The 21130-nt window shown below is 43.5% G+C and overlaps 1 protein-coding gene across 2 annotated transcripts in view; it reads left to right on the top strand.

Annotated features, from left to right (window-relative positions):
• INVS (inversin) overlaps window positions 1–21130 on the top strand; it is a 135101-nt gene that overhangs the window by 104306 nt on the left and 9665 nt on the right. The window contains exons 13-15 of one of the 2 annotated variants that reach the window (XM_024734401.1): window positions 680–966; window positions 13579–13689; window positions 14200–14296. In XM_024734401.1, the coding sequence (XP_024590169.1) occupies window positions 680–966; window positions 13579–13689; window positions 14200–14296 (495 nt within the window). Of the gene's footprint in view, window positions 1–679; window positions 967–13578; window positions 14297–21130 lie in introns of both variants that reach the window. The other variant, XM_024734400.1, reaches the window with a different exon arrangement.

The raw sequence follows: 21130 nt of genomic DNA, 5'->3' as shown, positions 1-21130 counted from the left end.
GCCACTCATTTCTAGTCTTGGCCTCCTGTCTATTCTGTTGCTACCCAAAGGTTCCAGCTTAGCCAGCAGCTACTTGTGTATGACTTCTTGAAAATCACCTGTTATTGTAACAGGTGATTCTGGACCTCATCTGCAAGTTGAGTGGGTTTGACCCATAAGCTAAGAGCTCTCGATGGCAGTGTTACGAGATTATAACACACCTCACAGGTGTGTTATAATCAGTTGTGAGGTGCTTTGTAATTTTTTCATGTAATCGTTAAGGTTTACCAGTGGTCTTTTTAACAAATAGAGAAGATTAAGGGTTATCCCTCTGACTATCATTCTCAGTTGCATTCTGATGTGCTTTCTGGAATAGGAGAAAAAGGGTGTAGTTCCAGGGATCACACACACTTGGGGCACACACACCTGGGATCCTCTTATGTCTCACCAAAAAGTTCCATATCATGTGTGTCTCAGCTGGGCACAGGTTGATCTATAAGATTCTTTCTGCCTCCATCATCCTTTGAGCTATAAGACCTGGATAAAAGACAGGAAATTGTGAAATTGTGAAAATTCTGAATTTCCAAATCCCCCCTGTGTTGTGGTAGCTCCTTTTAAAGTTCAAATCTCACTCAGGAACACTTGAACAGGTAACGAACGCTCTTAATTTTTTCCTCTTCCCCTTTGGCTTTGCTCCCAGGAAGCGAGAAGAAGAAAATAGGCGAAGAGAGGCAGAACAGCAGAAGGGAAGGCTGAGCCCAGATTCCTGCAGACCCCAAGCTCCTCCCTGTCTGCCCAGCACCCAGGCTGAGCCCCGCAGGCAGAGTTGGGCGCCCAGCAAACAGCCTCCCTGCAGCGACAAGGCCCAGGGCCCTGAGCGGAAAGCCTGCAGACGGTCTCCAGGCAGAGGGTCTCCAAGCAGAGCCCCCCAGAAGGAGCAGCATCTCTCCTCAGACTTGCAGAGAACAGATCCCAGAAAACCAAATGGTAGGTGTATTGCCTTGTTATTCAGTGCTAACCTATGGACTGTGGGCTCTTTTGATTCATGTATTTAGACCATTTACATTTAAAGTAATTATGTCAGCACTTAAATCGGCCATTTTATTATTTATTTGCTCTTTATTTCCTCTGTTTCTCTTTTCTTCCCTTCATTAACCAGACTCTCATGATGTGACAGCCCTGTTGTATTTCCTCAAGTTCTTTCTTAGCTTGGGACCTTTGCATATAACAATCCTTTTATCTGTATGGACAAAAAGTACCTTTTATTTTTCAGCTCTCAGAGTGAATGCTCCTTCCTCCGTACAGCCATGCCTTCCCACTAAACAAGGCTTTGTTTTCCTGCTATATGCTCCCATAGCTTTCCTGTACTTCCCTATTATAAGGATCAACACCTTTCACTGTTATTACTGGCTTACTTGTCTGTTTTTTCCACTAGACTATAAGATCTGTAAAATCAGGGTTGCTTCAGTTACCTACTGCTGTGTAACAAACTACACTAAAACTAAGCGGCTTACAATAACAGTTTATTATTTCTTATGATTTTGTGGGTTGGTTGGGCCGTTCCTCTGCAGGCTTCTCCTGCTCTCACTCACGTGGCTACATTCAGTTCAAGGTCAGTGAACTGGATGGTCTAAGATGGACTGACTTGAATGTCTGGCAGTTGACGCTGGCTATCAGCTGGGATTCCTCGACTCTGTTTTACCTGGCCTTTCATCCTCCCATAGGCTAAACTGGCTTTCTTACACAGTGGTCTCAGGACATTATTCTAAGAAAGCACAGGAAAAAGCTATAGGACCTCTTGAGGAATAGGCTCTAGAATGTGCACGCTACATTCTGTTGATCAAAGCCAAGTTATATGACCATCCCAGACTAAATAATATGGAGAAATAGATTCCATCTTTATGCGTACTAGGATGGGAGTCATTTGGGGCTATTAAACAATCACAGTTCCTTCTGGTCACAGATCATTCACATTTCTCCCACATGCAAAATATTCTCACCCTTATCTTAGGACCCCAAAATCTCATGCCAATTATCACATCAAGTTTTAAGTCTGGGATCTTGAGACCAGTGTTGTGTCCAGATGTTGCTGAGGTTCCCCAGGTGTGAATCTTTCTGATTCAGAGACCAACGGACAAAACGCACATCAACCACACACACATCCAGAAAGCAGTGGTGAGACAGGCACAGAATAAGCCACAGGAGACATTCCTGTTCCAAAAGGAGAGAAATAGGATGTACATAGCAGTCATTAGTCCATAGCAATTCTGAAAGCCAGCTGGTTATACATTAGCAGGGCCCCTACTCTGAGGTATGAAATGTGCCTTGATTAGGGTCTGGTTTTACTCCTATGTGTGTTTTCTATTCCATTGTTCTCCTTGGCTCTGGGCTCTGCCACCTGGGTTCTTGGCTCTACTCTCTGAGAAGTCTTCCTTTTCCTTGAGACATAGCCCATGTTTGCAGCTGAGTAGACTTCTTAGCCTGTTTCCTGCATATAGGAAACTGGGGCCCTAGAGGCTCCTTTTCATTTGGGACCGCCTCAGTAGTTCAAGCTGGTGGCACTCTCAGTGATACAATTACCTCAAACACTTCATGGGTCTTCTATGAATCTGACTGGGTTCACTCCATGTTCCAAAACCACATCCATTAATTATCTTTCAAATAGGCCTCTCTCTACTTTGGGTGGCTCAGGCTGCTGTGGAACAGTGCCCTTGAGATTCTTAGAAGTTCTTTTGTCTAGCTGAGAGGCCTACAATGTACCATCTTTAATATTTTTGAGGTCTTAATAAAGGGTTGCACAGCCATACTCTTGATTTGATCTTTATCTCTAGGTCATATCTTACTATATGAGACTCTCTTGTTGGCAAGAAAAAAAAAGAAAATTTAAAACAGTTTTCTAACCCAGCACACTCTGTGCTCTTTATATTTACTCTAAATTCTGCCTGCAAGCTGAGTAGTTCTTTGTTTCTTTCTCCCCATACCTTAATCATATGCAGCTAAAAAAAGCCAGTTGATATTTTCTTCAACATTCCACCTAGAAAGCTCCTAAGCCATATCTACAAGTTCATTAGGTGTATTTTCTATCTTCCAAGTTACTGCAGATGACAGTTTTGCCAATTATCCTGCCACTGAATTACACAGTTCACTTTTCTCCAGACTCCAATAGCAACTTCTTCTCTGCTCCTCCAGACTTCACTAATAGTTTCTTCATTGCCTTTCTAGCTTCTGCTCACCAGCCAGTTCCAAAGTCAATGCTCTGGTTTTTTTGTTAGGCCAGCATGTCTCTTTTCTAGGTATCAGTTTCTGTGTTATCTCTAGCGGCATAACACACCACCCCCCAAACTAAGTGGCTTAAAACAACGGTTTATTATTTTTCACAGTTCTATGGGTTGGTTAGGCAGCTCCTCTACTGGATCAGCTGGGCTTACTCCTGTGGCTGCTAGAAGTTTGGCCAGACTAGAAAGTCCAAATGGCTTCCTTCACATGTCTGGTAATTGGTGCTGGCTGTTGGCCAAGGTGTCTCAGTTCTCTTCTGTATGACCTTTCATCGTCCAGCAAATTAGACCATCTTCCTTGCATGTTTTTCTCAGGGCAGTGCTCTGAGGGAGAGAAGGTGGAAGCTACAGGTCCTCTTGAGGCCTGGGCTCCAGAACTGTCACATCACTTATACCAGATTCTGTTGATCAGAGTAATTCGCAAGGCCAGCCCAGCTCAAGAGAGTGGAGACGTAGACATACTGCAAAATCACATTTGAAAGGTGATCAAATGTGGATCCTAGGGTAGGAAGAATCTTTGACCTTTAAACAATCTCTCAGAAGGAGCAATATGTCTCTTACTTCTTTATCCCAGCAGGTGTCTGGCACATAAGAGATATAATAAACATTTGTTGAATGTATACTAGCTAAGTGCTTGAGATTTGGAGATTGTTAAACATGACACAAAAAGTATTCATTGGGTAAACACATTCTCTGTAACAGAGTCCCATTTTTATGTAAAAGCTTTGCTTCTACTTAGTTCACCAAATCAACTTATGCATGCATTTATTCAACAGATATGTTTTTGAGCCCATACTATGTGCCAGCCATACTGAATTATAAATAAGACTAAGGACCATACCATCAGCATTTTCTTACAGCAGTGAGCACAGTATTGGTTACATAGGTAAATATTTCTTGACCTGACTCCTCACTTAGAAAGCACCTGTTGAAAGTTTGATTGGTTTTGGGTTTACTCTGTACCCCAAGAATTATACTTAATTCCTGCAACTTCAAATAGACAATGGTTTTCCCCCAATCCAGTGCTCTACAGAGCAGAGAGAAGGGGGAGCACAGTTATTTCAGACTACTTACAACTACACAGGGTAATTGTGGCTTGTATTCACCTTACTATAAAACACCTTGAGACAGTTATGCTGCAAAGCTTGTCACATCTACTGTGGACCTGGTCACATTCATGTAGTTATCTCACATCCTGAGAAGACCATGAAGATTGGTTTTTTTCATAACCAATCCTTTTGTCCTTAATTTACTGATACTACTGATAGTTAGACTTCCTCCCCTCACTATTGGTTTAAAGGTGAACTAGTGCATGGTTTTATAATGATTTTCAAGCCATGTAGGGCTCATGAAATGAATTCAGTGGATTGGACTAGGATAATTTTCATGAAATAGACTTCAATAGAACCTATCAAAGTTCATTGCACATTATAAAGGTAATAAGTTCTGTTGCAGTTATATGTCTTTGTACATAGGGGTGTGTGTGTGCATGTGTGTGTGTTTGTATACATGCAGATGAGTATACTGGGCCACAATTTAAGATTTATTTCTTGGTATGGGTTATTGTCAAAAAGTTTTGAAAATTAGTGTTCTAGAACAGTTGAGAGGCAGGAGAGCTCCTTATTCATTTGAGGGCAGGAAGTGGTGTCCTGAATAAGGGACCTCTGGGAAAAGCCAGATTCAGATATGCAAACAGGCTCAGAGAAGCCCAGCATCCAGACTTTGGGGAGGGTTGGAGGAAGGGAGGCCCGTGAGCCTGATTCAGGTGTAAGGAGAGGCAGCTCCAGTTTCACGGGCAGCCTTTGCCCTTGCTGACCTGCCCAAGAGGCCAGAGTACAGAGGAAAATAGGGAGATACTTCTAAGAATCAAGACTGGACATCGACCAAGGCTTCTCCAGTATAGTGTTCCCAGGAAACCCAACATAATTGGGCAAAGGACATCCCAAGCCACATTATGTTTGGCCACATAAAGAAGGGTCACAGCTGCCTCAGTGATCAGGCAGTATAGCCTTTGCAGCATGGGCATCCTAGCAGGAAGCCAGAGAGGGGAAACGTTGACCACTTCTTCTTCTCCATTATCCTATTTCATAAATTAGAGCCTGAGGGTTGTTAGAGAGCATCTAGTTCAGCCTCCTCAAAACAAGTCAGCACCCTGAGGCCCTGAGAGAAGGGCTTGCCGAAGGTCTCTTAACAGGTGATTGCTTTCTTCTTCCTTATTCTTCCCTTTTTGTTGTTTACAATGTGTATAGAGCATAAATGGCTAAGTGTGTAAGCTTTAGACCCTACCACTTACTAGCTATACAATCTTAAGCAGGTTACATAGCCTCTCCAAGCCTCCTTTTCTTTATTTGTCAAAAAAAAAAAAAAAAAAAAGAGAGAGAGATAATAATGCCTGTCTTAGAAAATTGTGACCATTAATGAGATAACCCATGTAAAGATTTAAACACAGTGCCTAAAGTACTCTATGAGTATGAGCTGTTACTATAATTAACCTCATTACTATTTCAAAGTGGGGAAGGAAAGAGAGGAAGGAGACACTATTTAGAAAGACCGCTGTGACTGGGTGGAGGATGGATGTGGAGGGCCACATAGGGCCTATTCTAAGGCACAGTAGAAGCAGGGTGACGAGAAGCAGATGGACTTGAGAGGTAGAATTGCAGTGACTTGGCAGCAGACTGCTTGTGGGAGGTGGTGGAATAAAGCTGTCTTTGAGTCAGTGTGGTTGTCAGGAGAGTCTAGTGGAGGAGAAGCTCACTATTTTAAAGGCCATCCCTGATGTTTTCTTATTCTCACCATATGGGCTGCCAGGGCTAGTGGGTATGATTGGTGGGAGTATCAGGGGGCCCTTACATTTGGCACATGTGCAGTGTCTAAGGCAGCAAACTCTATTACCGTCTAGATACCAGACACTCCTTGACGTCTTTTCCTTACTCCAATTATGTATATTCAGCTATTTACTATGTCCTCATTTAGGTGTCCCAAAGGCGTCCCAAACTCAACCTGTCCAAGACAGAACTGATCATGATTTCATGTAAAACTACTCCTTATATTGGTTAATATCCAATACTTATCCATCTGTATGTCCATCCCAGGGGTAAAAATCTGATCATTATCTTCTTTTCTTTTACCACTCAAAATCCAATCTGTCACCGGGTCTTGTCACCTTTCCTTCCTAAATAGCTTTCAAATCATTCTTTGTATCTCATCCACCACCACCACATAGTCTACCTAACGTTTGCTTACCTTCATCTCTAACTTGGACTGTTGCAGTAGCTTCCTAACTGGTCTTACTTATCTACTCTGACTCCCCTAATCCATTTTCCTCTCTGTGAGCATATCGGTCCCTTCAATATGAAATCTCATCACATTCCTCCCCTACCCAAGGCCCTGGAATCAACCACTGCTCCAAGGAACCTGGTTCCTTTTGTTGGAGATGGTATTAGAATCCAAGATCTGAGTGCTAGGTGTGTATACTACTCTTGGACTCCTACTCATTGCTCCTAAGCCCTTTCAGCAGAGAGAACTGAGAAATATTTATATCTATTTGTGTTCCTATCAGTGTATATGTGTATTACACACACACACACACATGGATTTCAAACTGTTACCTCCAATTCCATCCAACACCACAGGGTTTATTCTAGCTTTTATCTTTTTATTTGAAATTTTTTTCTCCAACAGTGAAAGACCTGGCTCCCATTATCTATGATATATATGCTTATTTGTTCAATCCTAGTATACACGTAAAGTAGATTCAGAATTGCCAACCCATACCCCTTTGAGAAGTAAATTTACTAAATAGAGCATAGTATTTACATACATTTCTTTTTGTCCTTAGTCTTACAGTACTCAGCCAAAATACGATTTTATAAAGTTACTTGGGTGAGTTCCCTTCTTCTCCACCTTTTTAGTGTGGTTACCTGATCTAATTTTGTAATAGTGTTAGGTTTATTTGTTAATTGTTTTTATTCCATTTTGGGTTCTTTCCCACATCCTAGCTGATTCTAATTGCTGTTCATTTTTTTTTTTTTGGTAGTTGGGTACCTTTTATTTAAACAGAGAATGACATTTTCTCATAATTATAAAATTACTTAATGTACATTACCAAAAAATTAAGATCAGAGAAAAGAACAAAGAAGAAAAAATTAAAATCCTCCTTAATCTTAAACTATACAAACCCTTCTACTATAACTTTTTTTTCATTCAGAAAATTGTGGGCATCCTGTTTTGAGATGTTCTTACATAATTTCTTTGTTTTCAACAAAAATGTTACTAGCTGCTTAGCATTATATCAGATTATGAATACAGCATGCTTTGTTTAATCATGACTGTGTTGGACATATAAACTAAACAGCCTTTCATATAAGTTTTTGTATATACCTCTAATTTTTATGGCTCTTTAAACATGCTGCCAGGGACTTCCCTGGTGGCGCAGTTGTTAAGAATCTGCCTGCCAATGCAGGGGACACGGGTTCAAGCCCTGGTCTAGGAAGATCCCACATGCCGTGGAGCAACTAAGCCCATGCGCCGTGACTACTGAGCCTGCGCTCTACAGCCTGCGAGCCACAACTACTGAGCCCACGTGCCACAACTACTGAAGCCCGCGCGCCTAAAGCCCGTGCTCCACAAGAGAAGCCACCACAATGAGAAACCCACGCACCGCAATGAAGAGTAGCCCCTGGTCGCCGCAACTAGAGAAAGCCCATGCGCAGCAACGAAGATGCAAAGTAGCCAAATAAATAAATAAATAGATAGATAGAAAATTTAGAAAATAAATAAAAGATAAATAGAAAATAAATAAAAGAAAAGTTAAAAACAAAAACCCCCAAAAAAAACATGCTGCCAGATTTCTTGGAATCCAGGAAGGTTTCAGACGTTTGTTTCACCCTTTCAAAAGCAAAAACCAAAAAACTCTCTCCAAACACTTAGGCAAATAATGGTTTTACTAAATTCTAGTTAGTAAGATGGAATTTTGTCATATTTTTATTGGCTTTGTGTATCTATTTTCTGGATTATTCACTGATGTTCTTCCCGGACCGGGGCACGAACCCGCGTCCCCTGCATCAGCAGGCGGACTCTCAACCACCGCGCCACCAGGGAAGCCCTCCACTCTCAATTTTTAAATTGGTTTTTCATTTTCTTAGTATTTCTAAAAGGTCTTTATGTAATAAGGATAGTAACCTTTCTCTGTCATATATAATGAACTTTTTTTGTTTACCTTTTAATTCTGTTTCATTTTTTTCTCCTGAGATTTTTTTCTTTGTGGTCTTATGCCAAGAAAAGCTTTTTCCCACTTTAAGATCTAATAAATACATATATTTTCTAATTTTTACTATCTATATTTCGTTATATAGTGAGGTTGGAATTGAATGATTTCTTTTTAGAGAATAAGCAGTTGTTCTAGCCATAAACATGGAATAATCCTGAGCTGCAGTGCTGGCAGTAGGCTTGTGAATAATGGCTTCTGAAGGGGTATAGCATCACTCTCTGGGGTCATACCCTGAGCACCTCATCTCCTGGGTCCACAAATTCAAAATGCTATCTTTATTGTTTATTGTCATATATGGGAGTATTTTTAGCATTCTATTCTTTCTCACTGATCTATCTCTACTAATACCTAAATCACATTATCTTTATCATTACTAGCTATTAGTATCTAAGGATATCTAGCCGTCTCTTTATTATTTTTCTTTTTTCTCTTCTTTTTAATAAAGTTTGCTTTTTAGAGCAGTTTTAAGTTCACAGCAAAACTGAGCAGAAAGTACAGAGAGTTCCCACATACTCCTACTCCCACACATGTACATACTCCCTAACATCAACACCCAGCTTAGCACGTTTGCTACAATTGATGACCTACACTGACACATCATCATCACCCAAGTCCAGTTTACATCAGGATTCACACCTGGTGTTCTACATTCTGTGGGTTTTCACAAATGTGTAATGACTTGTATCCTGCATTGTGTCATACAGAATAGTTTCACTGCCCATATTAGGGGTCTCCAGAGAAACAGAACCAGTTAGATAGATAGATAGATAGACAAACAGACAGACAGACATATCGGGAGATTTGGTATAGAAATTTGCTTACTTGATTATGGAGGCTGAGAAGACCCACAGTCTGCCATCTGTAAGCTGGAGACCCAGGAAAGTTGGTGGTGTGATTCAGTGAGTCCAAAGGCTTAAGAACAGGAGAGCAGATGCTATGAGTCTGAGTCCAAAGGTTTAGAAATTGAGGGGCTAAGGGTACAAATCCTGGTCCAAGTCTAAAAGCCTGATAAACAGGAACACCTGTGTCCAAGGGCAGGCGAAAATGGATGTCCCAGCTCAAGCAAAGAGCACAAAATCACACTTCCTCCACGGTTTTGTTCTATTTAGGCCCTGAACAGACTGGACAGTGCCCACCTGCCTTAGCGAGGGTGATCTTCTTTACTCAGACTACCAACTCAAATGCTAATCTCTTCTGGAGACACCCTCACAGACACACCCAGAAATAATGTTTTATCAGCTATATGGGCATCCCTTATACTAGTCAAGTTGACACATAAAATTAACCATCACACTGCCCTAAAAATCCACTGTGCTCTGCCTATGCGTCACTCTCTTCCCCAAAGCCCTGGTAACCACTGAGCCTTTTAGGATCTCCATAGTTTTGCCTTTTTCCAGAAGGTGATATAGTTGGAATTATATAGTATATGGCCTTTTCAGAGTGGCCTCCTTCACTTAATAATATATATTAGTAATATTCATGCAAGTAAAGTAATATTTCACTTAATAATATTCTGCATGGCTTGGTAGCTTATTTCTTTTTGGTACACATTTCACTTTTAGCTCATTTTCTTTTAGTTTATTTCTTTTTATTGCTGAATAATATTCCATTGTCTGGGGACTTCCCTGGTGGTCCAGTGGTTAAGACTCCGTGCTTCCACTGCAGGGGGCTGGGGTTCGATCCTTGGTGGGGGAACTAAGATCCCACATGCCATACGATGCAGCCAAAAAAAATAAAATTCCATTGTCTGGATGTACCACAGTTTATCTGTTCACCTACTGAAGGACATCTTGGTTGCTCCAAGTTTGGACAATTATGAATAAAGCTACTATAAACATCCATATGCAGGATGTTGGGTGGACATAAGGTTTTAATTCGTTTGGGGAAATACCAAAGAGCAAGATTGCTGGATTGTATGGTAAGAACATGCTCAGTTTCATAAGACACTGCCAGTCTTCCAAAGTGGCTGCACCATTCTGCATTCCACCAGCAATGAATGAGAGTTCCTGTTGCTTGTCACCCACATCAGCATTTGGTGGTGTCAGTGTTTTTGATTTTCACCATTCTAGTAGATGTGTAGTGGTATCTTGTTTTAATTAATTGGTTTTTAATTTTGTTTTGGTGTGTGTGAAACATTATAATTGTTATAAGAGTCAGAGCTACACGGAAAGGTTTACTCAGAGAAGTGTTGCTCCCTCCTCATCCTACTACTCAGTTTCCATTTCCCTCTTCTTTCTTTCCCTTTCCCACTCCATCCCCATAAGGATCCAATCTCTTCAGTTGCTAGATTATCCTTTCTATATTTCTTTTGTACAAATGAGAAGATACAAATACATTCTTTCTTTTTTTTTAAACCATACCAGTTTTTTTTGTTTGTTTGATTTTTTTTTTTTAATTTGGTTGAGTCAGGTCTTAGTTGCAGCAGGTGGGCTCCTTAGTTGTGGCATGTGGGCTTCTTAGTTGTGGCATGCATGTGGGATCTAGTTCCTGGACCAGGTATGGAACCCAGGCCCCCTGCATTGGGAGCGCAGAGCCTTAACCACTGCGCCACCAGGGAAGTCCCAGGTACAAGTATATTTTCTTATATCCTCTTGTTTCTTACATGAAGAGTAGAATAGTTTATATACTCTTTTGCACTTAAGAATAGTTATTTTAAAGTCTGTTTCTGAAAACACAATGTGTGTCTGTTTCATTGTCTATTCTCTCTCCCTCCCTCCCTCTCTCAATTTTGTCTTGTCTCATCTCCCTGTATATTTTTCACTAAGGACTGGATCACTGAATATAAAAAATTAGAGAAATAACTAGAAGCCTAGCATGATATTAATTCCTCCAGGGAGGATTTACATTGGCTTCTCTCAGGCATTCAGGAGCAAGAACAATCCAAGGTCACCTTAATCCAGTTTCCAAAACTGAGATGATATAGAGCTGGGCTTCAGTCCCTGCAAGGTCAATCCATGGCCAGTGGACCCTTTTTCCTAAGACATAGCCTTCCAGAGTCCCAGTCCAAAACAACGCTTCTTGGCAGGATCTGGACTCCAAGTTTTGTCCTCCAAACCTCAAGGAGCCTCATTTCCCTAGGGATGTGTGGCCCCAAATGCCTTGCTCATCTCCTGGTTGCCTGATTCGCTTGGATCTTGGCCCCATATTTTTTTCTGCCTTGTTAGCTCTTTGATGCCTTCAAACAGGTAGTTTGTAATATTTTGTTTAACTTTTTTATTGTCCTTTTGGGTGAGTATGCTTCAATTCTGCCATTATGGAAGCAGAAGTTCCTTCACTGTTTTTCACATTGAGACTAAAATTTTTATTTTATATATTGTGTATATATATATTCTTTTCTCAAATTCTAAATTTCTTTTATGTGTTTAATGAGTGCGTGTGTGTGAGTGTGCATACACACTGTCCTATTAGCTAAAATTCTTGTTGATCTAATCTTCCTATTTTCTCTATTACCTGTTCCTCATGGTAGATTGTTTCCTTGTGTATTTTGTAATTTGGGATTGTGAAGTTATTTTCAGGAGGTCCCCTCTGTGCAGCCTGAGTTGAGGTCATGCCATCCTAAAGCAATACTGTGTTTGCTTCTAAGAGGCACCCTGTGATACCGCCATCCTGAGACTAGTGTTTTTTGGGTTTTTTTTTGCGGTACGTGGGCCTCACTGTGTGGCCTCTCCCGTTGCAGAGCACAGGCTCCGGATGCGCAGGCTCAGCAGCCATGGCTCACGGGCCCAGCTGCTCCGCGGTATGTGGGATCCTCCCGGACTGGGGCACAAACCCGCGTCCCCTGCATCGGCAGGCGGACTCTCAACCACTGCGCCACCAGGGAAGCCCCTGAGACTAGTTTTTATATTAATTTTTCCTATGGGTTGAGAATAAATGAATACCAAACCCATGTGAGGCACAGCACTTTGGTTTCAAATTCCCATGCATGACTCTTTACCCCATCCTGAACCTAAGCTGAGACAAATTTCCTTGTCATCTTCCAGTGCTGGGAAGATATTTTATCTGGACCATCATTTCCCAAGGGTCTACCACCTCAAGAGTCCTGGCTTCATGCAGGGTCCTGTTTCCAGTTAACTTTCTGCCTGCAAGGCTCATTTTCTGTTCTTATCTGGATGTTAAAACAACCAGTTATTTAATAAGACCAGCCGTTGCCCCACTTCACCGCTACCACTTGCCCGACAGTCGCTGGATCAGCTCACAAGCTTATCGCTTGGGTTCTCAGTTTTCCCTGTTTTTGGCCCCTAGGAATTTCCTTTATTTTCTTGAAGGCACTGTGGTGCTTTTAAAGTAATGTTTATTATAAATATTTTAGTCAGCATTTCTAGGTACTTTTTTATAATATCTTTTTTTTTAATTTAATTTAATTTTTGGCTGCATCGGGTCTTCCTTGCTGCGCATGGGCTTTCTCTAGTTGCGGTGAGCAGGGGCTACTCTTACTTGCGGTGCTTGGGCTTCTCATTGCAGTGGCTTCTCTCGTTGCAGAGCATGGGCTCTAGGCGTGCAGACTCAGTAGTTGTGGCGCACGGGCTCTAGAGCACAGGCTCAGTAGTTGTGGCGCACGGGCTTAGTTGCTCCGTGGCATGTGGGATCTTCCTGGACAAGGGGTTGAACCTGTGTCCCTTGCATTGGCAGGTGGATTCTAAACTGCTGCGCCACCAGGGAATAGGTCTTTTTTTTTTTAATATTTATTTGGCTGAACTGGGTCTTAGTGGCGGCATGCGGGATCTTTTAGTTGCGGCATGTGGGATCTAGTTCCCTGACCACGGATCGAACTCGGGCCCCCTGCATTGGGAACGCAGGGTCTTAACCACTGGACCACCGGGGAAGTCCCATTTCTAGGTATTTGTAGGGGAAGGCTTTCAGGTTATCTAACCTGCTGTTGCTAGAAATAGAAGTTAAACAATTTTTTCCTAATCGTAATCAGCACTATCATGGTGATACAAGAGGACAAGCCTGAATTTTTTTTTTTTTTTTTTTTTGTGAACAGTGAGCAGAACTGCCCTACTATGCAAGTTTTGGACAATAAAGATTCTTCCCCTTCTTCCTTGTCTCCCCAAGAAACATCCAGAGAACATTCTAAAGGCCGATCTGCCTGTGTCCACTTCAGCCCCAGCGAAGGCAGTGATGGAAACCGGCGTCCAGGAGCCTCCTCTGTCGAGAAGTCCAGAGGTGAGACAGTTGGCGAGCAGCAGTGTGACAAGGGGAAAGGCTCCTTGAAGCAGCCCTCCTGTGTCAGGGCGTCTGGGCCTGCTGAGGAAGGAGAGGACCCCAGTTGGGCAGCTGCAGGCCTTCCACAGCAGGACGGCCACTGGAAGCCCAGCCGGCGGCAGGATGCAGCACCCAAGGCCAAATGTGCCTCCCAGAAAAGGCGCAGCCAGGAGCTCAGAGGAGGGAGGCGCTCCCCGGCTGGGTCCAGCCGGCCTGGCAGTGCCAAGGGGGAGGCCGTCCATGCTGGGCAGAGTCCTCTCCACCACCGGATGCCAAGAAACACAGTGACGCAGGACAAGCTCGCAGGAGGGAGCTACTCAGATTTGCCATCGAGCACAGAGGTGTTGAGGTCAGGAGTCAGGAAGCTGGGTACATCCGCCCTGTTGGAGGACACTCAGCTATCTAAGGACACTGATCCAGCACCTGGTCCCCCCTCTGGGCAGAGCGTGAATATTGACCTTCTCCCCGTAGAGCTGCGGCTGCAGATAATCCAGAGAGAAAGAAGCAGGAAAGAGCTGTTTCGCAAAAAGAACAAGGCAGCAGCGGTCATCCAGCGGGCCTGGAGAAGGTAGGAAGATGGGATGCCAGAGCATCTTTTTGGCTCTGTGTCTGTCCTAATCCCCCTGATGTGATACCCCCTGTGCTCTGTGATACTTTCTAGTGAATTCCATGTGCTGGCATGACAAGGCCAATTTTATTGAGCCAACCCATGGGAGTCACACATGTGTATATCTTAGTAATTTATATTGGGTAAGCTATTTGGAAGGTGTTTTTACCCAGAAAGATAGGAAAGTACCCAGGATAGCCTGGTGTAAATGAAAAACCATGAAGCCTAAGTTTCAGGTGAAGCTCTAAGAGGTTATCTGACCTTGAGCCAATCACTCAGCCTCCCTGACCCTCAGTTTCCTCCTCTGTAAAATGGGATTTAACAATTGCCACACCCGTCCTGTTCATGTGACAGGTTGCTAGAATGAGATGACGTGTGCTTTGTAAATTCTAAAGCACTACACATTTAAGGTATTTTATCTTCCTTCTTTACTACACAGGAATTAGATACAGTGGATTAAGTGACTGAAATTTATCACAAAAACCTGTGTGAGCCTCAATCAAGCTCAGAATGTGGGGTAGGAGCTGGGAGTGGTGGAGGAGGCTTACCGAAACCCTGAGGTGAACACCCTCAGGGGGTAATTCTGGGAGGACTGGAAGAGTGCTGTGCTACAAGTTTTCACATATCTCAGTCTCCTTCACACTGCAGGCCCCAGGAGGGCCTCCATCCAGATTAGGCCTTTCAGTGATGACCACGCCCAGGGGAGGGCCGGACCGTCGGCCCCAGGTGGGGGTCATGTGGTCTCCATCTCAGGAGAGAGGGAGTTTTACAGGGGAACAAAGCAAGCAGATCACTGCGAGTGCAGGTGTGCCTCTGTCAGGAGATAAAAGGGCCAAAGAAACCCTGCTGTTGGCAGAGGGAGAGCTGAGCGGCTTGTGAGGTCCAGGGAGAGGCCTCAGGGACTGTCATGCCAAAGTCTCCTAACCCAGAGCCGGGCGACCTGCACGGCCTTCGCTATAGTGCGTCCTCACATCTGTTCAGGCTCGTGGCTGTTTACAAAGCCATCTCATGCCTGACCCCTTTGCTCTCCCAACCATCGCCAGGAAGCCATCACGATAGGGATCAGCATCCCTGTTTTTCAGACAAGCAATTGTCTCAGGAAAAAAGACCTGTCCTGATGGTCAGACCCAGCATTCGAAGTTCTTTCTGACTTGAGTCCAGGGGCCTTTCCCTTACATTCTCAGTAAAGGTAGTGCCTGCTGTGGTCAAAATAATGGAGGCGGAGGCCGACCTTGCACTCTGCACCTCAGGACAGGCTGGAGGACAGGCTGCCTGGACGGTCTCTCATGCATCAAGGTAATGTTGTTATGGGGGATGTTGTTGCTAGCACTGTTACTAATACTGGTAGTTGAATTCATCAGGCACTTGGGCCGGACACTGTTCTAAGCAGTTTTACATGTATTAACTCATTTAAATCCTCAGTCACCCTGTGAGGGATACTGGGATTACTCTTCTTCTCCCCATTCCATGAGTGAGGAAACTGAAGCACAGATAGGTTCATCAACCTCAGGCTCCAGAGCCAGCGCTGGCCCGCAGCTGAGACCGTCGGCCTCTGAAGCCACAGATGGGAAGGGTCCCTGCTCCCCCTCCTTGGGGCGTTCTGCCAGGACGTGCACTGGCTACCATCCCAGAGGAACTTTTTGTGAAGTATTTCAGCTGACACCTGGGGTCCAAACAAGTCCACGAGGTTTGCCACGTCAGGCCCCACAGCTGCTCCCCAGCTGCAGTGCCTCCCCATCACACTGCCCTTTGACTCCTTTGAAGAGTCAGCAGCTGACAGGTCCTGTCAGTAAGTGTCCATAGCAGCAAATGAGCCTTCAGTCATTCCCCCCAAGAACAGTGGACTCATAGTCTGTGCACCTATCTGGGGAGGCAGTTACACAGGCCCCCTCTGGCTGCACCCCTGTGCAATTCCGAGTCCCGGGACGTCGACTCCCACAGGGTTTCTGGGAAGCTGCACGCCATGGCAAGTCCTGTGTCTGGTGACGGTAAAAATCCGTTTATTGATTCTGCTATGGCCATATATGTCTTCCATTTGAAGCACAGGAGCCCTAAGTGCTGTCCAGGGACAGTGTGTGGTGTCCGACAGCAAACCTCAGGGGCACCGAGGGCTGGAGTTGGGAACGGGGCTTGGCACACGACCTCCCATAAATGCAGGCCGCCATCACAGGAGACGTGCCCGGGGGCGGCGGGGAGGCAGGCTGACTGGAAAACGCACAGGATGGGGTGAGCAGATTGAACCTGGGGCCCAGAGAAAATGAAGCTTTGTCTAAGCGTCTGAGTTTTATTACCAGTCAAGACTTGACTATTTTAAAGGTTGAAACTGGATACTGGACAAGCTAGGCTGGGCTGGAAAGTTGCTGTGGTGAAGAGGAGTTGCTGTGAAAGGCAGTTCCCATCGGGTCCTCTCCAGCATGTTCTGAGGTGAATAAACAAGGTTAGGCTAGACCATAACAAGCGCCCTGCGCCCCGGGCTGAAAGGGATGATTGGGTGTGCTCGGATTCTCAGCAAACCAGGCGCGCACGTTCTCCCTGAGAAGGGGAGAACAGAGGCTGTGACTGACCACTAGGACCATGAGACACAGCCTCGGTCTCCATACCAGAGTCGATGAGGTGGCAGCTGTGCCCCCCGAAAGCCGGAGCTGTTAGAGCTTCAGCCAACAACCCAGGCTTCCTGACAAGTCCTCTGCCCACAGAGCGGGGCTGTGGAAGAACTGACTGCAGAGCGGTATTGTCCTTTTAACTCTCGCTTCTCTCTACACTTGGCTTTTTGGAAATGTGGCACATGTTCTAGTAAAGGGGTGCCATGGTTTGTCACGCTCCAGGAAAAGAAAGGAAGAATTATGTAGTTCGACTGAAATCAGCCTTTAGAGCAGGCGGGAGGGGCTGCCCCAAGCACTGCAAGGAGCTTCGAGCATTTGGAAAGAAGGTTATGTCCCAATTGGTGTATTGTAAGATCAGGCACAGGGCCTGCTGCTCTCTGCACCCTGTAGGCTCACCAGTAGTTAATCAGCCATGGATCATGAACACTGGTGCAGCTTTCCTTAGGAGGCTCCGAAACATCTGTGCTCGATAAGAGGTTTGGGAGTGCACATGGGATAAACACCATCAGAAAAGCATTAGAGGTAAATATAGCCATCATCCTGGTGCCCCCACCCCCTCCCGCCCCAGGCTCTGCCCTCCAACACATTGATCTTAGTAAAATTCAGCTCTTACATTTGTCACTATTCTTAAAACCCCCTGATCATCCCCACCAAGTCCTCAGCAGTATTTGGCTGTTGGACCAGACAGCACTGATTTGGAAAGTTGGCCTCTCCTAGCTCTAGCTGTTTGCCTTTTCCCCCCAATTTTTATTGTGATAGAATTGACATATGGCACTGTATAAGTTTAAGGTGTACAGCATGGATTTACATATACTGTGAAATGATTACCACAATAAGTTTAGTTAACATCCGTCATCTCACACAGATAAAAAGGATTTTCTTCCTTGTGATGAGAACTCTTAAGATTTACTCTTTAACAGCTTTCATATATACCATAAAGCAGTGTTAGCTACAGTCATCATGCTGTACGTTACATCCCCGGTACTTATTTGTCTTACAACTGGAAATTTGCACCTTTTGATCACTTTCATCCAATTCCCCTCCTCTAAGAACCACAAATCTTATTTCCTTTTCTATGAGTTTGTTTCTTTTTGGTTTTGTTTTTGAAGATTTCACGTGTAAGTGAAATAATACAGTATTTGTCTTTCTCTGATTTATCTCACTTAGCATAATGCCCTCAAGGTCCATCCATGTTGTTGCAAATGGCAGGATTTCCTTCTTATTTTAGGCTGAATAATATTCTACTGTGTGTATATATAATAATCTAATGTGTGTGTATATATATATATATATATGTATTCCACAACTTCTTTATTTGTTCATCCATCAGTGGACACTTAGGTTGTTTTCATGTTCTGGCTATTGTAAATAATACTACTGTGAACATAGGGGTGCAGATGTCTCTTCATTTTCTTCAGATATATACCCTGTAGTGGGATTGCTGGATCATATGGTAGCTCTATTTTTAATTTTTTGAGGAACCTCCATAGTGGCTGCACCAATTTACATTCTCACTAACAGTGCCGGAGGGTCCCGTTTTCTCCACATTCTCACCAGCACTTTTCTCTTGTCTTTTTGATGACAACTGTTCTAATGGATGTGATATCTCACTGTGGGTTTTTTTATAGATTTATTTTTATTTTTGGCTGCGTTGGGTCTTCATGCTGCACGGAGGCTTTCTCTAGTTGCAGTGAGCAGGGGCTACTCTTCGTTGTGGTGCGCGGGCTTCTCAGTGCTGTGGCTTCTCTTGTGGAACCCGGGCTCCAGGCACACGGGCTTCAGAAGCTGTGGCGTGCGTGCTCAGCAGTTGTGGCGTACAGGCTTAGTTGCTCCACAGCATGTGGGATTTTCCTGGACCAGGGATCAAACCTGTGTCCCCTGCATTGGCAAGCAGATTCTTAACCACTGCGCCACCAGGGAAGTCCCTCTCACTGTGATTTTGATTTGCATTTCCTTGACGATTAGTGATGTTGAACACCTTTTTATATACCTGTTGGCCATCTTTATATCTTGGGAAATTTTCTATTCAGGTTCCTTGCACATTGGATTATTATTATTATTATTTGCTATCTAGTTGTATGACTTCTTTATATACTTTGGATATTAACCTCTTATCATATACATGGTTTGCAAATTTTGTTTTTGCATTTGTAGGTTGCCTTTTTTATTCTGTTGATCATTTCTTTTGCTGTGCAGAAGCTTTTTAGTTTGATGTAGTCCCACTTATTTTTTATTTTGTTGCTTATGCTTTAAGTGTTGCATCTAGGAAATCACTGCAAAGACCCACGTTACGGAACTTTTTCCTGTGTTTTCTTCGAGGAGTTTTGTGGTTTCTGGTCTTTTATTTAAGTCTTTAATCCACTTTGAGTTAATTTCTGTGAGTGGTGTAAAATAGGGTTCTAGTTTCATCCTTTCACATGTGAATATTTAATTTTCCCAGTACCATTTACTGAAGAGACTGTCTTTTCTCCATTGAGTATTCTTGGCTCCCTTGTCAAATATTAGAGTCTTTATATATGGGTTTATTTCTGGGCTCTAAATTCTGTTCTGTTGGTCTATGTGTCTATGTTTTTTTTTTTTAATATATTTATTTATTTATTTTTGACTGTATTGGGTGGGTCTTTGTTGCTGAGCGTGGGCTTTCTCTAGTTGTGGTGAACGGGGGCTACTCATCATTGTGGTGCGCAGGCTTCTTTTTCATTTTTGCGGCTTCTCTTGTTGCGGAGCACGGGTTCTAGGCACGCAGGCTTCAGTAGTTTTGGCTTGCGGGCTCTAGAGCTCAGGCTTAGTAGTTGTGGCGCACGGGCCTAGATGCTCCGTGGCATGTGGGATCTTCCCGGGCCAGGGCTCAAACCCCTGTCCCCTGCGTTGGCAGGCGGATTCCCAACCACTGAGCCACCAGGGAAGCCTATGTGTCTATTTTTATTCCATTTATGCTGTTTTGATTACTATAGGTTATTAGTGTAGCTTGAAATAAGGAAGTGTGATGCTTTATTCTTCTTTCTCAGGATTGCTTTGGCTATTCAAGGTCTTTTGTGTTTCTATATAAATTTTGGCATTATTCTACTTCTGTTTTTTTTCCCATATTTATTATTTATTTATATGGCTGTGCCGCGTCTTGGTTGCGGCATGCAGGATCTTTAGTTGCAGCATGCGGGATCTTTAGTTGCGGCATGTGGTATCTTTTAGTTGCGGAATGCAAACTCTTAGTTGCGGCATGTGGGATCTAGTTCCCTGATCAAGGATCAAACCCGGGCCCCCTGCATTAGGAGCGTGGAGTCTTAAGTACTGGAACACCAGGGAAGTCCCTCTAATTCTGTTTATTTTTTTAAAAGCCATTGGAATCTTGATAGGGATTGAATCTATAAATGGCTTTGGGTAGCATAGATATTTTAACAATATTAATTCTTCCAATCCATGAACACGGAATACCCTTCCATTTATTTGCATTTTCTTTTTTTTTTTTTTTTTTTCTTGCGGTACGTGGGCCTCTCACTGTTGTGGCCTCTCCCGTTGTGGAGCACAGGCTCCGGATGCGCAGGCTCAGTGGCCATGGCTTACGGGCCCAGCCGCTCTGCGGCATGTGGGATCTTCCCAGAGCGAGGCATGAACCCGTGTCCCCTGCATTGGCAGGCGGACTCTCAGCCACTGCGCCACCAGGGAAGCCCTATTTGTATTTTCTTCAGTTTCTTTCATCAATGTCTTGTAGTTTTCAGGGTAGAGATTTTTTCACCTCCTTGGTTAAACTTACTCCTAAGTATTTTATTGTTTTTGATGCTACTGTAAATGGAATTCTTTTATTTATTTTTCACATCACTCTTAATGTATAGAAACACTACTGATTTTGTATATTAATTTTGTATCCTGCACCTGTACTGAAGTTGTTGATTAGATCTAACAGTTTTGTGAAGTATTTAGGATTTTATATATATATATAAAATCATGTCATCTGCAAATGAAGACAATTTTAATTCTTCATTTCCCATTCTGATTCCTTTTTTGTTTTTCTTGCTTGATTGCTCTGGCTAGGACTCGTAGTATTTTGTTGAAAAGGAGGGGTGAGTGTAGGCACCCTTGCCTTATTCCTGATCTTAGAGGAAACACTTTCAACCTTACCCCATTGAGTATGATGTAGCTGTGGGCTTGTCATATATGCCTTTTATTATGTTGAGGTATGTTCCTTCTATACTGA

The sequence above is a fragment of the Neophocaena asiaeorientalis genome, unplaced genomic scaffold (genome assembly GCF_003031525.2).
Source record: "Neophocaena asiaeorientalis asiaeorientalis breed wild unplaced genomic scaffold, Neophocaena_asiaeorientalis_V1.1 scaffold192, whole genome shotgun sequence".
In the NCBI taxonomy this organism is placed as follows: Eukaryota; Metazoa; Chordata; class Mammalia; order Artiodactyla; family Phocoenidae; genus Neophocaena; species Neophocaena asiaeorientalis.
The sequence above is the reverse complement of the archived record's forward strand: the minus strand, read 5'-3'. Positions and strand labels throughout refer to the sequence as shown.